The 14,165-nt window shown below is 33.8% G+C and overlaps 1 protein-coding gene across 1 annotated transcript in view; it reads left to right on the forward strand.

Annotated features, from left to right (window-relative positions):
* Positions 1–14,165, forward strand: part of ERBB4 (erb-b2 receptor tyrosine kinase 4) — a 671,873-nt gene that overhangs the window by 363,653 nt on the left and 294,055 nt on the right. Inside the window, exons 6-11 of the mRNA XM_029224991.1 lie at positions 829–970; positions 4,716–4,829; positions 4,953–5,079; positions 9,886–9,959; positions 10,818–10,908; positions 12,987–13,186. Coding sequence (XP_029080824.1) covers positions 829–970; positions 4,716–4,829; positions 4,953–5,079; positions 9,886–9,959; positions 10,818–10,908; positions 12,987–13,186 — 748 coding nt within the window. The remainder of the gene's footprint in view (positions 1–828; positions 971–4,715; positions 4,830–4,952; positions 5,080–9,885; positions 9,960–10,817; positions 10,909–12,986; positions 13,187–14,165) is intronic.

The following is a 14,165-nucleotide window of genomic DNA, read 5'->3' on the forward strand; positions in this document are numbered from 1 at the left end:
TTATACATATGTTCTCTTTTCATATCAAATACCTAACTCTTAGGTGGTACAATTGTTTTTAATCATTCTCAAATGCATTTGAACATATTAACAAATTGAGGTCTCAATACAAATATATGTCAGCAGAAACAAATTTATTTGAACTGGTGACTTTTAGTAAATGGTATAACATTATGAAAAAGACCATATAGGAAATGGTATCATGTTATTTAATTATGGGCTAAGTATAGCTACTTCTTTACATTTTGGCATCGTACCCCCTACATTTACACTTGACTAGTCACCTGCCAGAGACTTTTCTTTAAGTCCAGTTTGAATGACCATCACATTTTCTCACTATACGATGGTGATGAATGGACTTACCATATCACTTAAGGCACTGAACTCTCCAAACCAGCTTTAAGGAAAGTCTAGCCTGTACAAATGGAGATTTAGTTGTCACTGCGAGACTCTAAGACTCAACATAAACCCTTTGGATAAGGGTAAGCTTAAATAAGTTTTCACTATTATCTAACTTTAATAATTTAAACCAATTCTCAGTTTAGAAATCAATGGATAGATACCAAGCAATTAGAACATCAATAACTGTAGGTGGTGTATTTACTGACATTAGAAAAACAGTTTTGTAAAATTGAGAAGTACAAAACAAATGCAAAGTTAAAAAATAAGCCCTTACAACTAGGAAGTTATCAGATTTTCCAGTTTTTATGAAATTGATGTACGCTGAGTAAACAATACAACCTATCACAGAACTGTTGTAGCAGTGTCCCTTTAACAAGTATTATGAAGGTTATTTTTAAAACAAAATTAATCTTTGCTGTGTTGCAGGCCTGCATGAACTTCAATGATAGTGGAGCATGTGTTACTCAGTGTCCGCAAACTTTTGTCTACAATCCAACAACCTTTCAACTGGAGCATAACTTCAATGCAAAATACACCTATGGAGCATTTTGTGTCAAGAAGTGCCCACGTAAGTAACAGGATAAGAAGAGCCAAATCAATTAGCTCATCATTTAAAAACGGAGGAATTTCATGTAAGTTTATTGAATTTCAAAATTGTGACAATATTGTGAATTACTTGAGAATTGGTACTATTATTATCATTTCACAAATAAGAAAATTAAAATTCAAAAAATTGAAGTGATTGGTTCCTAGTCTCAGCAAAGTAGTGGCATGTTTGAAGTTATAGTACAGTGTCATTCATTGACTTCTAAACTCAATATTTTCACTATATGTCAGTGGTTTTGCGCACGATTTTGTTCCTCAGAAAAGTGATTAGTTAAGTAGCAGCAAGCTATGTAATGAAAGAGATCTGCTCTAATAACAATGCATTTTCACCTAAAATTATTTCTTATTATTTATTTGTAATAGAATATATAGCATTGTAGTTTTAACATCAAATCCAATGTTAAACAATAACAGTGGATATAAAAGGCATGTTAAGGGGCCTTTACCAAATTGACAATTCATCCTGGGGATACAAAATGACCAATTTAGCTTTCATCAAGAATAGTATATATCTCAATACCTGTTCAAGTCAGTTTCTTTGCTTGAAAAGACCAATGAGACAGTTCTTCAATGTTTTACTTACTGGAAGGCTAAAAAAAACCACTACTTTTATCCACATACTCAATTAAAAGAAGACTTTACATTCTACAGCACACAGATACTGTGTTTTTGTTCCTGTTTTGCTTTGTCCACGTGATGAAGTATGAAGTGTAAGGGACATGGTATTAGAGTGGCTTCGGTTATAGCTTTGCCCACTTATTAGTCGTGTAATTTTAGATAAACTATTTAGTTTTCTATTTCCTCCTCTTTAAAATGTGGATAATCATATGTACCCTCTCTCTTTCCCAGATACATTATAAAGATCAAAGGGATAGGGGATAGGGTTCAGAGGAATAGTATGTAAAAACAAGTCTTTGAAAGCAATGATGATTCCAGCCTTTATTATTAAATATTTTATATTGATTAAAAGAATAATTATGAGTGTATATATATATATATTTAATATGGCTCTAACTTACCATTTTAAAATCACAGGCACGCTAACTCTAGGATAGAAGAGATTTTTCCGTCTTAAACAATTTTATATCCAAAGTTATGTTTTTGATCTAACAACTTCTCATCTGAAGTAACCCTGTATTTCCCCGTCTACTATCTTGCAAAATACGGGGCTTGAGAGTATTGTAGAATGTGGCTAGATGATGAATTTCTTTGGTTTCTTAGGCAAATGTCCTCCTGCTCTACTACTTCATATTATGGTGGCTTGCCCCAAAGATAGTCAAAACCATGCTTTTTTGAAATTTTTGGTGCTTTCCTTTTTATTCAGGCCCTGGGGTTGAGGCCCAAGGCTTGGGCTGGAGTGGAAGACCAGAAAAACCTGAGCTAGGGAATTTTCCTTTTCTTTATTACATCCTTTGTAGTGTCTCATCTGAAGTCTCTCAACTCCTAAGTTATGACAAGGGGCTAAATACTTCGGACTGTTTTTTGAAATTAAATGCCCAATTACCATAGATATGGTAACTCATAAACTTCCTTTCATGGATTAGTTTAGGTCTATCCAATTACAGATTAATTTAAAGAACTTCATTTTTTATCTATGTAAAATTCAAATCTTTGAGGGACCTTGATCATAATGCATGGTTTGCTAAACTGTAGCTGTCTTAGAAAAACAAAGATGTTCAGTTTCTAAATACTGGTCTACAATTCCTAATTTAGAATTCTGAAATTCAGAAACCCTAAACAACAAATATTTTTTGAAACTAATTTGACTGCAAAATCTGAACCTAACCGAAGATATTTGTAACCTTTTTTAAAAATTTCACTTGGCATAAATTGCTGCAAAACTGTGGAAGTTTTTAAATACGAGGTATCCCTAAAGACCTTGCAGAAAGGATGTTTACACCTGTTGCAGGTTGGGTTCCCCTGAGACAGAGACTATGGTTGTTTAAGAAGTGTTCTCAGAATCAAGACCCATGAGGGAAGGAAATGAAGCGAGATCAGGCTGTGATGCAGTCTCAGCAAAGTGTCTCTTTTGTGGTGGATGCCCTCTAGTGGATATTAACTTGGAATACAAAGATCTTCACGCTTTATATCCACTCTCATGGATTTATATATATGCCTCTACCCCAGACTCCCTTCAATCCCAATTCCAGATTTTCCAGTACTTCTTCTCCTAGGGCAAGCCACTGCTCATGAGTTCATATTTATTCTAAACTCCTATTTATTCCCCACAAAGTAAAGGATCATTTGCACTACCCAGAACTATGCGCATTGGTGGGATTTTTCCTTGCCACTATATTTCAAGTCCACTCCTGACTGAGGCTGCAGGGCAGCTGCCATCCATTTTCAGCTGCTTGCACCCACACCCCAAGCTTAGTTTTTGTCTTCCTCTGTCAGCTTGTCATACGTGCCCTCTCTTGGTCCCCATGCAGCCATGGGTATGAGCTTAGTGAAAGGTGCCAGCACAGTGGTGGATGACGTGGGGATTTGGACCACCTGCTTATGCAGTTTACTTGTGCGTCTACCCCTGCTCACATCAATCCCAAATGTACTGCTTCCATCTTACAATGGATTGCTGTTGGACCTGCTCAACATTATGATGGTTTTTAACAAAACCTTGTGTATGTTGGGCAACTCTGGCTACAAGATCAATCCGTGACTCATGGTTAGGTAGTCTGTCTCTGCCAGGACCCAGAAGTATGTCAGGAGTTGCTTATTAAATGGTGTATAATTCCTAGAGGTCTCAGCTGGGATTTCCCGGTCGGGACTTGCCATAACTCCACGTGGCATATCTTCCCGCCAGAGATACTTCTAATGTCATAGAGCCTCTTGGGTTTTGTGATCCAAGTAGCAGAATTGCTTGTACCCCAGCCTGGACCTGCATCATGTGCCTTTCCTGCTCTGGGCCCCCTTCAATGTCGGAAGCCTTCTAGACTACTGAATGTTGGGCCAGAAGCAGTTTTTCCAAACATGGAAGGATGCTGCCTTCAAAACCCAAAGCAGCCTAGCAGGTATTGTGTTTTCCCTTTATCGTGGGAGGCCCTAGATGCAAAAATTTGTCCTTATTTTTGGGAGGGAATGTTCAGGTATATTCCAGACCACTGGATTCCTAAACATTTCACCATGTCAGGTAATTAGATGTTCCTGGTTTAGTTAATATACCTTTCCTAAAGTACTGCCCTTACAAATTTCATTTTGTTTCTTCGTGTAAAACTATGGGACAGTTTCTACGTCACTCCAATGAAAGATGAACACATTTTAAACATTTCTTCTTGGATATGAAGTGCACTCCCTTCATCCAAGGCAGTTTAACTTCAGCTTCATTTGTGCTTCATGTAACTTGAAGTATTTTTAGACTTCAAACTTGCATCATGACATGAAATGAAGTGGAACTACTGAAAAACACAAACTAAATGTCATGCAGTTTCCTAAGTCTATAAAAGAAATTCACTATCTTGGGGGCAATTCAGAATGTGGAGCAGTAGTCAAGCAAGTACCAGTTGTTGTTAACACACACTGCCCTTAGATTTGAATGTAGGTGTTCGTAGATGCTATTTCAGGTGGAGATATTTAGACAGAGTTGTTTTAGGGAAAGAAATATACATACTATCATTTTCAAATGAAAATAATTTTCAAACCCTAAAATATCTTGTTTTAAAATCTTTTGCTGAACCTCAACATTATTGTTAATTTTACCTTTTTTTTATCAGATAACTTTGTGGTCGATTCCAGTTCCTGTGTGCGTGCCTGCCCTAGTTCCAAGATGGAAGTAGAAGAAAATGGGATTAAAATGTGTAAACCTTGTACTGACATTTGCCCAAAAGGTGATGATATTTTTTTTTCATTTTATAATGAAAAAATACTGTTATTTTATAATAAAAATGCAATAATTTATTGACTAAAGAAAAATTTTCTCAGCTCTCTAATTGTGCATCTTGTTTCCACAGCTTGTGATGGCATTGGCACAGGATCATTGATGTCAGCTCAGACCGTGGATTCTAGTAACATTGACAAATTCATAAACTGCACCAAAATCAATGGGAATTTGATCTTCCTAGTCACTGGTATTCATGGGTCAGTATTACATTTTTGTGGAAAATTGTTTTACGAAGTGCAGACAAAGCTTAAGAGATTCTTTAGTTTTGTCTGTTTGATTCCTTTTGACACAGAGTTGCACTACACATTAATGCTTTCCTCCAACAAAGTCAAATGCCAGATTTCACCAGCAGTGATAGTAAACCAAATTTTGGGGGTACCTCCAGATTATGAATTTGGTGACAACTTAGATTTAAAAATATAGATTTATATATAAGCTAAGATGTATTTACAGGACATTTTCCTCAAATCCATAGATTTCAGTAAGCTTGGCACATTTGTGGATATGTTTAGGGAAACAGTATCAGTGGACAAAGTGGGGAATTTCATTCAAATTCCTAACCAATTAGTTCAAAACAACATAAATTAATGCATCTCACAGAAAACAAATCAGTAAGTTGAAATTCTGAGCTTTCAGGTATTTTCTTTGCCTTGCTGTATCTTTTTCTGTTTTAGACTTGGGAAGTTAGTGATAAATCTATTAAATGAATTTCATTTTAGCAATAAAAATTGTAACATTTTCTGGGCCCCTTCATTACAGAACCACCTGCTGTTTTTAACTGGGAAAATGACCAAGTTTGCATCCTTTCAACTGTAATGAAAATATCAATATTTTTACTTTATATTTTATCTATTTGTATATATCACTACTTAATCCCTAAATATTAGTGCTACGGGCTACAGATAAAAAATATCACTCACATATTTCAATTCAAAAGATTACTCTAAACATATATCATTTCTAGAAGCAAAACAATTTAACACATTATGAATAAATACGTCAAATAGGAACAACAAGAGAAATAGAACAAAGCGTTTCTTTCCATTCAGATAAATTACCATAGGTCTTAGTACATAAAGCATTTCTTTACTTTAAAATATAGCTTTTAATATGGATCTGTGCCAGAAACTGTAATAGTATGTATTCACTTTCTGTTATATTTGGTCTAAGAGGTGTTTCTTGTTGTTTTGTTTTTTTAAAATAAGATCCAGATTTTTAACGTCTCTTTAAAAAAAAATGTGCATGTGATTACTCTTAGTTTACATGGCAACAACCTATTGGAGATGGGTGGTACTACCATTTTGAGATGGGACACATTCAGTCGGCTCCACCATGGACAATCTGTATTGAGCTGTGTGGCTTCCATGTCAAACAACTCCAATGTAAAGTTGAGAACTGGGTTAATAATAAATACCTACATCCTCTGGTTGTTGTGGAGATTCAAAATAAAACAAAATATACATTTTTTTAAGTGTTCAGCCCAGTGCCTGGCATACAGTAAACCTTAATAAATGGTATAAAAAAGAAAGAAAAAGGTGGGGGAAGGGAAGGAGTAAAGGAGGGAAAGGGGAGAGAGAGAGAGATAAAGAGAGAGATTGAAAAGTAACAAAAATAGAAGTTAAAAATCGCTAAACCCCCGAAACAAAAGAAAGTTAATAAAAAGGAGAAAAAGGCACTTCAAGAGGAAAATCTCAGTGACTATATCTAGTATATAGCACAGCATATAGTGCAACAGATAATATCTCATAGACTACTGGAAACCAAATAAAGACAAAGTTATTTTCATGGCAATCCTTACTTTACGATGTCATACTTCCTAGTTCAGACGATTATTATTTGTCCTTATTTATAGCACTTAAATTTAACATTATAATTAATATTATTGTGTCTTTAGCATAATATATAAGGCATTTTCCAGGACAAATATATATGTGAAATATGATATGTTCCTCACTCCTAGTCTCATGCCAACATGAAACATATTCTGAAGCCTTTCCCTTTCATTTTAGGAAAGTATTAATATAAAGTTAATTGAGTAGGTCTCAGACACTTATGTGTAGGCATATGTGTATTCATGTATGTAATATGTGTGTGCATATGGACAAAGAGAGAGATTTTAAAGATGAATAACGTGAGGTATTATTAACAAAGCTTTCAGTAAATTAACAAAATTTTTTACTTCACTTAATTTCCATTACCCTAAATCTTCTACTATCTAGTTTTTAATAGGATGTATGGTTTGATTAAAATAGCTAGGGTATTTCTTTAAACTAATAGAAATGAAAAACCCATAATTAAGTAAGGGTGTACTTTTCAAAAACAAATTTCTGCAAAAAATAAATTTACTGTGAAGTTGTCAACTAAAATGTTAACATATAAAAGAGATCAATGTTCAGTTTATAGCATGATACCACCATTGCTAGAAATAAACTAGGCATTCTTATTTCCTTATTTAGAATGGGAACTGCAGACAAAATTCAGCGTTCAGGGTTATCATAGGATCCCCTTTCATGTCTTGTCATGTCTAATAATGTCCCTGTGAATATGCTTAGAGCAATAAAATGCTCACCAAATAAGCATGTTCATGCTGTGTCACAGTGTGACACAAACAAGAAAGTACTTAGATGATAGACTGTAATGATGATAGACAATGGGAAACAGATAATGAGCTTGGTGAAAAAAATAACGTGATTTCTATGGAATTGTGAAAATATGTTTCTCTCTCTTTCTCCTGAGCTTTATTTTGGATCACCCAGCACAATAACAGGGTGGACATAATGTTTTTTTTCATGGTCCTGAATTTAGCTAGGAAAGTTCTCAATTTTAAAATCTATGGATTTCAAGTGGCTGTAGGGTGGAACGCCCTAGGGGTACTTTTAAGTTGGTAAGTGGGATTCTGTCAATTTATTTTATGAGAGTCCTGAATCTCTAAAATTAAGTATATAAAATTTCTGTGGTCCGCTGGGCTTCATGTGAACAGTCCAGAATTCATTTCATTCGTGGCAACCTGGAAGTGTTCTCAGTAAAGGTTTGGACTGACCCCATTATTGTGTGCTTGACCTGAACTTTGAGTGTTTCTCAGTAAAGCAGGAATATTTGATTATATGGCTAGAGCTATTCTAGACACTGCTTTTCATCAAAGAACAAATGTTGAAAGTTCATTCTACTACTGCAGAGCTGATATTTCATGTGCATGCAGACATCTTTGCACATTAGAAAATGATAGCAACCAGAATTTTCCCTCATGATGAACCTAATTTTGTGGCTCCATTTTCACTGAAAGCATAGATATTCATTCTATATATCTTCAGTTACAAATAGAGCAAGTTTGCTAGAATATTAATTTAGACTTTAAGCTTTTGAAAGATATTCATGTCACATTAAGGAAAATCTTAATTGTTTATGTGTGAATTATGGGGACACTCATTTATAGTGTTTCCAAGCCTTCTATAACACGCCATGTTAAACTAGTAGCACAATGTATTGATTAAACTTCTTAGTTTTTCTCAGTTTGAAACAGTAATTTCATCAAGCAAGATTTTTTTTTCTTTTAAAAGATATGAGATGGTTCACAGTATAGAAAATATGCTGATGAATCAAGCAGAGAGAGCCAGTAAAAGGTGGTTCCAGAGATCAAGGTTGCTGAACTAATAGAGAATGTTTTCAAGGCTCTAATGCCAGGATGAATAAATGCCGGTGGATTCAGAATCAGATTCTTAGAAGAAAGGCCATATGCTTATCTGTTTGTCAGGGGATTGTGGAGTACGTTGACTGATAGCCTCCAATGGATCATGTATCCTAGTGTTTATTCCCCATGTGAAAAAGAAGGTTCTCAGAGACTAGTAAAACAACAGATATCCAGTACAAGGATAAAATTCAGTTGATTGCTAAAGGTGGATACAAACTGCTAAAAGAGCCTAATTCCTTGTTTTTAGAACGTTTGATCTCTCTTGGAGAAATGACCAGTGAATGGAATTTAATTTTTCTCTGAAGAGTATATATTAATATAAGGTTTCTACTTGCCCAGAATAGCACAGAGCACCTTTTAAAGTAATAAAACCTAGAAAAACTACTAAATATTACTTAAGAAAATCTGAAAGTATTGCTTGAATTACTGAGAAATGTTTAATATTATGTTTATATTTCGCTTAATATTCAAGAATGTAATTATTTTGTATGGGCAGGATGTTATAAATGAAAAATATTTTCCTAAGATGAAAACGTCTGAAAAATTCCATTAAATATTTAATTTTAAAGGTATTTTATATTAATTTTTGTAAAGGCAGGGCATTTATGTATCAATAACATTAATTACAAAAAATATATTTATGCATTAGGAGATTGTATTTTTAAAAATCCCCAAAATTTACAACACGTTTTGAGTATTGTTAAATTTGTGGTAAATTTTATTTTCAAATGTTAGTATGATTCATATAGAGGGAAGCAAATAGTTCCTGTCATATGAAAGTGAACATAAATAAACAGATAGGAACAAGATTGCCCTGATAGATAAATGTGAAAATACAGAAAAATAAAAAAGTTTACTTCCTGTATTTGTTTTCACCTTTCTTATGAAATTACAGGTTCTGTTAGCAATTTAGTATGCTTTGAGGAACCCAAAAGGCAATTATTCTCACCATAACATAATTTATTTGCAGTGTATATTTTTCCAATTGAGAATAAACTTTTAAAGGCAAAATAAAGTGGTTAATGAATGGAATTGCTATATTTTGAGGTTTATTCAGGATAGTCAAATTGAACCGTTCCTCTGGATCTAGAATAGCCTTCAATGAAGAACTCATAATCTGTGTCATCAAAATTTCCTGAAAGTACCTTTTAATCCCCTTCCACATCTAGCATAGAAAATCTGGATAAAACATTGCTAACCTTCCTATTGCTAATTAAAATTCAATTGGAATGAAATAATTTTTGTCACATTTCTCATATTTTCACCGCTTTATCTAATTTTAAGTTTGGCTTCATTTTTTTTTTTTTTTTCCTAGGGACCCTTACAATGCAATTGAAGCCATAGACCCAGAGAAACTGAACGTGTTTCGGACAGTCCGAGAGATAACAGGTAATTTTTAAAGTGAGTTTGTTGTGCTATGAACTATGTGAATTTTAGTCTTTTGTTAAAAATATTACATAGTATTGGAATTTTCAAAGCAAATTCTAGTTTTGAAAACACGTATTATTTTAAATGATGGGTGTCTTAGTTCCTTAGCATCTGTGCACATTTTGAAATCTGTGGAATTAAAAAAAAAATCCTTGAAATTTTGATGTTACTGTTTTTGCAAATGTCAGTGGATCTTTGAATCAACGTGCTTCTATTTACTTTTCACAAGTACTATTGAGGATGGGTAGCAGGTAGGATTCATTTAGCACATGTTTATTGAGGACCTGATATGTTCAGAGCTGTCATAGTAGATGATATGGGGCCCATAGACATGAATCAGACATGGGTTTGCTATCAAAGAATGTAAAATCAAATAAGGAGGCTTAGTTATATACATAAATGTCTTAGAATGCAAGACAGACAGCTGATGTTGTAAATGTACAGATAAGGTGGCAAAAGATTTCAGAGAAATTAAACTCTTTGTCTAGTTAGACTAAATAATTTTTCCATTTAGAAGAATAAATTAAATTAAGAAGCATTTAAATCTTTAAACCATACACTTATATGATTCTGTATATATATACTCTTGGTGTTCATTATTTTGACATTCATCATCTATTGAGTATTGTAGCCCAGAAACTTTGGGTAAGACACTGAATATTGGAAGAAGAAATATGATACAGAATGGTTCAAAAATAGGAATATTTGCTACCTTTTCCTTACCTCCCATTTTCATCATATTTTAAGAATAATTGGTATTAAACACTGTTACTGAGACAATGATATTCTGAATTATTTTACTGCCCTTATCTTTTGTAGGTTTCTTGAACATACAGTCATGGCCCCCAAACATGACTGACTTCAGTGTTTTTTCTAACCTGGTGACCATTGGTGGAAGAGTACTCTATAGGTAGGTGTATATATTCAAAGTTACAGGTCTCTGAATCATGTGTACATTATGTCATAGCCATCAGACTCATTGATTTACTGTTTCTAGAAATATTGGTTTTCCACTTTAAATTTTAAAGGAAAACTCAACGAAAAATACCCCCGATTGTGCTTTAAAGTATACAACTTGATTTATCAACTGCCTGTCACTTAAAGTAATTTTAGTGTTTGGCAGTTGTGGAGTACATGATGTGAACCATAAAACTGAACCTTCTTTTTGATCATATGTTATCATAATTAAAAGATAGACTTGAATGACTTTGTAATGACTTCGTTGTATGGGATACAAATGCTGTTTTTCCAGGAGGTTCTCGTTTTGTCTCTGGAGCTATCATTTGAACAAAGCATCACAGCGCTGATATTTTAGAATTTGGTCCACTATGCTACATGCAGTGCTGGTTAATAATGGACAGATAATCAGGGCTCAGAAGGATACTGTTCTAAAGTTCTAATGTCAATATTTTTATTCACATAAGAAAAATATATGTTTTAATATTTATTAAGCCACTGTTTTTATTTTACTTCAGATTTCATCTGCACAAAATTATTGTTTATGAACCGTTAAAAGTCTATTTATATAAAGAGACCTTGATAATTTTTCTACTTAAATCTGAAAGATGCCTAAAGTCAATACTGTCGTTAAATATTCTATAATAATGGTTCACAGGAAGTCCATTGAATTTTGCTATTAAAACAGGTATATCTGTAAGAGGTTCTAAAATGTAAAGGGGAAAAGTGCTTAATAAAAAAGATAGTTGAGAGATAATCTATTCAAGTGCTATATGGAACCAATTGAATAAAGTGTTATAAATCTAAGTCAAGGCATTATTATGCTCACATTGTAATCAACAACTAAGGATGGTTATGATGGGAACAAAGATTTGAGAGAGTGAATTACATCCCATTTGGGTACACATACACGTTATATATCTGTATATTATAGTTCTCCATGCATGTGTATATATAAAACATGAAAAAAAATCTGAGTACTAAAAGCAAAGCAAATTTAGAGGACAGTTTTGATTTCCAAAATATAAAATAATGTTCATAAGTTGATTGAAATGTGGGAAACACATTTAGTCTTTAGAAAATGGACAAATAATTTAATTACAAAGTGGACTATGTTGAGAAAACAACATCCTTGAAATGATAATTTGTTTCTACAGTGTAGTTGTTATTTAACTTTTAGAGATGCTTTCTCACTTGTCCAAGCCTTCTGAGTATCTTTTTTAATTTTAGTTTAATTTTATTCTTCTCTTTAATTTTTAACATCTCCTATCCTTATACATTTTTCAAGTATTACAATTAACGCTTTGGTTTCTGAGGTATAAATTAAAGCTAAATATGGTCATTCTCTGAGATATTTACTTCTGAAAGTGTATCTAAATCTATTAAATAGTTAGAGCTGAATTAATGTCTTACTTCGGGTAGATGAACAGTCACCCCATAAACATTTATTTAATTATTTAGTCTTAATACAGGATTTAATTCTTGAGGACCTTAAGATTCAGGGGTTAGGAGGGAAGGCAGTGAGCAGATACGTCAGTGGTACATATATAGACAGAGACAGAGATATCATTGATATTCATAATTATAAAAGATGGGCTTTTTTGGGGGGGGTTCAAGTGATTACTTTTAAAACAGTCAGCATATAGCATGTAAAGAAATAGTATTTGTGGGCTTCCCTGGTGGCACAGTGGTTGAGAGTCCGCCTGCCGATGCAGGGGACACGGGTTCGTGCCCTGGTCCGGGAGGATCCCACATGCCGCGGAGCCGCTGGGCCCGTGAGCCATGGCCGCTGGGCCTGCGCATCCGGAGCCTGTGCTCCACGACGGGAGAGGCCACAGCAGTGAGAGGCCCGTGTACCGAAAAAAAAAAAAATAGTATTTGTATCTCAGATTTATTAATTCAATCTTTTTTACACTCTATTAACATTCTTTTTGGAGTAAGATATGACATCCTTATTTTACTTAAAGAATGCATGTCATGGCCAGAAAACAATTATTACTGTTCCATTTTTTTCCTCTCCCCTCTCTTTAGTGGCCTTTCCTTGCTTATCCTCAAGCAACAGGGCATCACTTCTCTGCAATTCCAATCCCTGAAGGAAATCAGTGCAGGAAACATCTATATCACTGACAACAGCAACCTGTGTTATTATCATACCATTAACTGGACAACGCTCTTCAGCACAATCAACCAGAGAATAGTGATCCGGGACAACAGGAAAGCTGAAAACTGTAGTAAGTACATTACCCAAACATTAAAAATCTAGAAACTTTAAACATTATTTTTCTCATTCTACATTGGACCAAACAGTTAAACATAGTGGTGGGTCAGAATTGTTGTCATCTTTTTCTCAACCCTTAAAAAAGGTTGGTATAAAATAATCAAATGGGTAACTTTTTATAATACATTGCATGTTTTTATAATGTATTTCATGTTCTCAAATCTTGCCTAATCATAAGAACCCTTCTGTGGAGATTTAGATTCAATAGGTGTAAGTGGAGCCTGGGAATCTAAATGTTTAATAAGCATCCTGGGTAATTCCTTGGATCCAATCAATTTATGGAAATCCACTCTATTAAATTTTCTGTTTATTTTTTGCTTCAGAGAATTTGATAACATAGAATAACAAAGTATTTGCCATTTAGGAGTGGTGAAAAAAAAAAAAAAAGACGTGTTCTTCTGAAATGTGTAAAAATGCTGTTCCAGTAGTTTGCTAAACTTCATTTCATCAATGTGTTTTTGTAGGCATGGAGTGATCTCTTTTTTCATGTATTTTACTACTTTTTAATCCATTCCATCACTTCTTTGTTACACAGAAGCAAATAATGTTTTCATGAGTATATAACTAAGTCATTCCCATCTTATACTTTGATACTCCAATGATTAATACTTAATTCTTCCCTGTTTTTCTCCTGGGTATTACTTTATTCTGCATCCTATAAGTGCTACTACTATGCATATAGTAGTGACTTACTTATAATAAATACAAAATAAAATGACTTAGAATTCAAAGAATCTGTTTACAAATGTATATTCTTGTTGTGGTCATGATAAGTCAGTCCTTTTAAAAGTCACATTTCTTAAGAAACATTTTGCTCTTAGGAAGTCTTCTTGCTTCTGTAATCTCACCATTGGAACAATCACAAGGGTATACATACATAATGATTAAGTTCATTAAGTATGTGAATGAATAGTATAGGACTTCTTAAAAAA

Source organism: Monodon monoceros, unplaced genomic scaffold, assembly GCF_005190385.1.
Source record: "Monodon monoceros isolate NGI ecotype Baffin Bay Population unplaced genomic scaffold, NGI_Narwhal_1 Super_Scaffold_16, whole genome shotgun sequence".
Classification (NCBI taxonomy): domain Eukaryota; kingdom Metazoa; phylum Chordata; class Mammalia; order Artiodactyla; family Monodontidae; genus Monodon; species Monodon monoceros.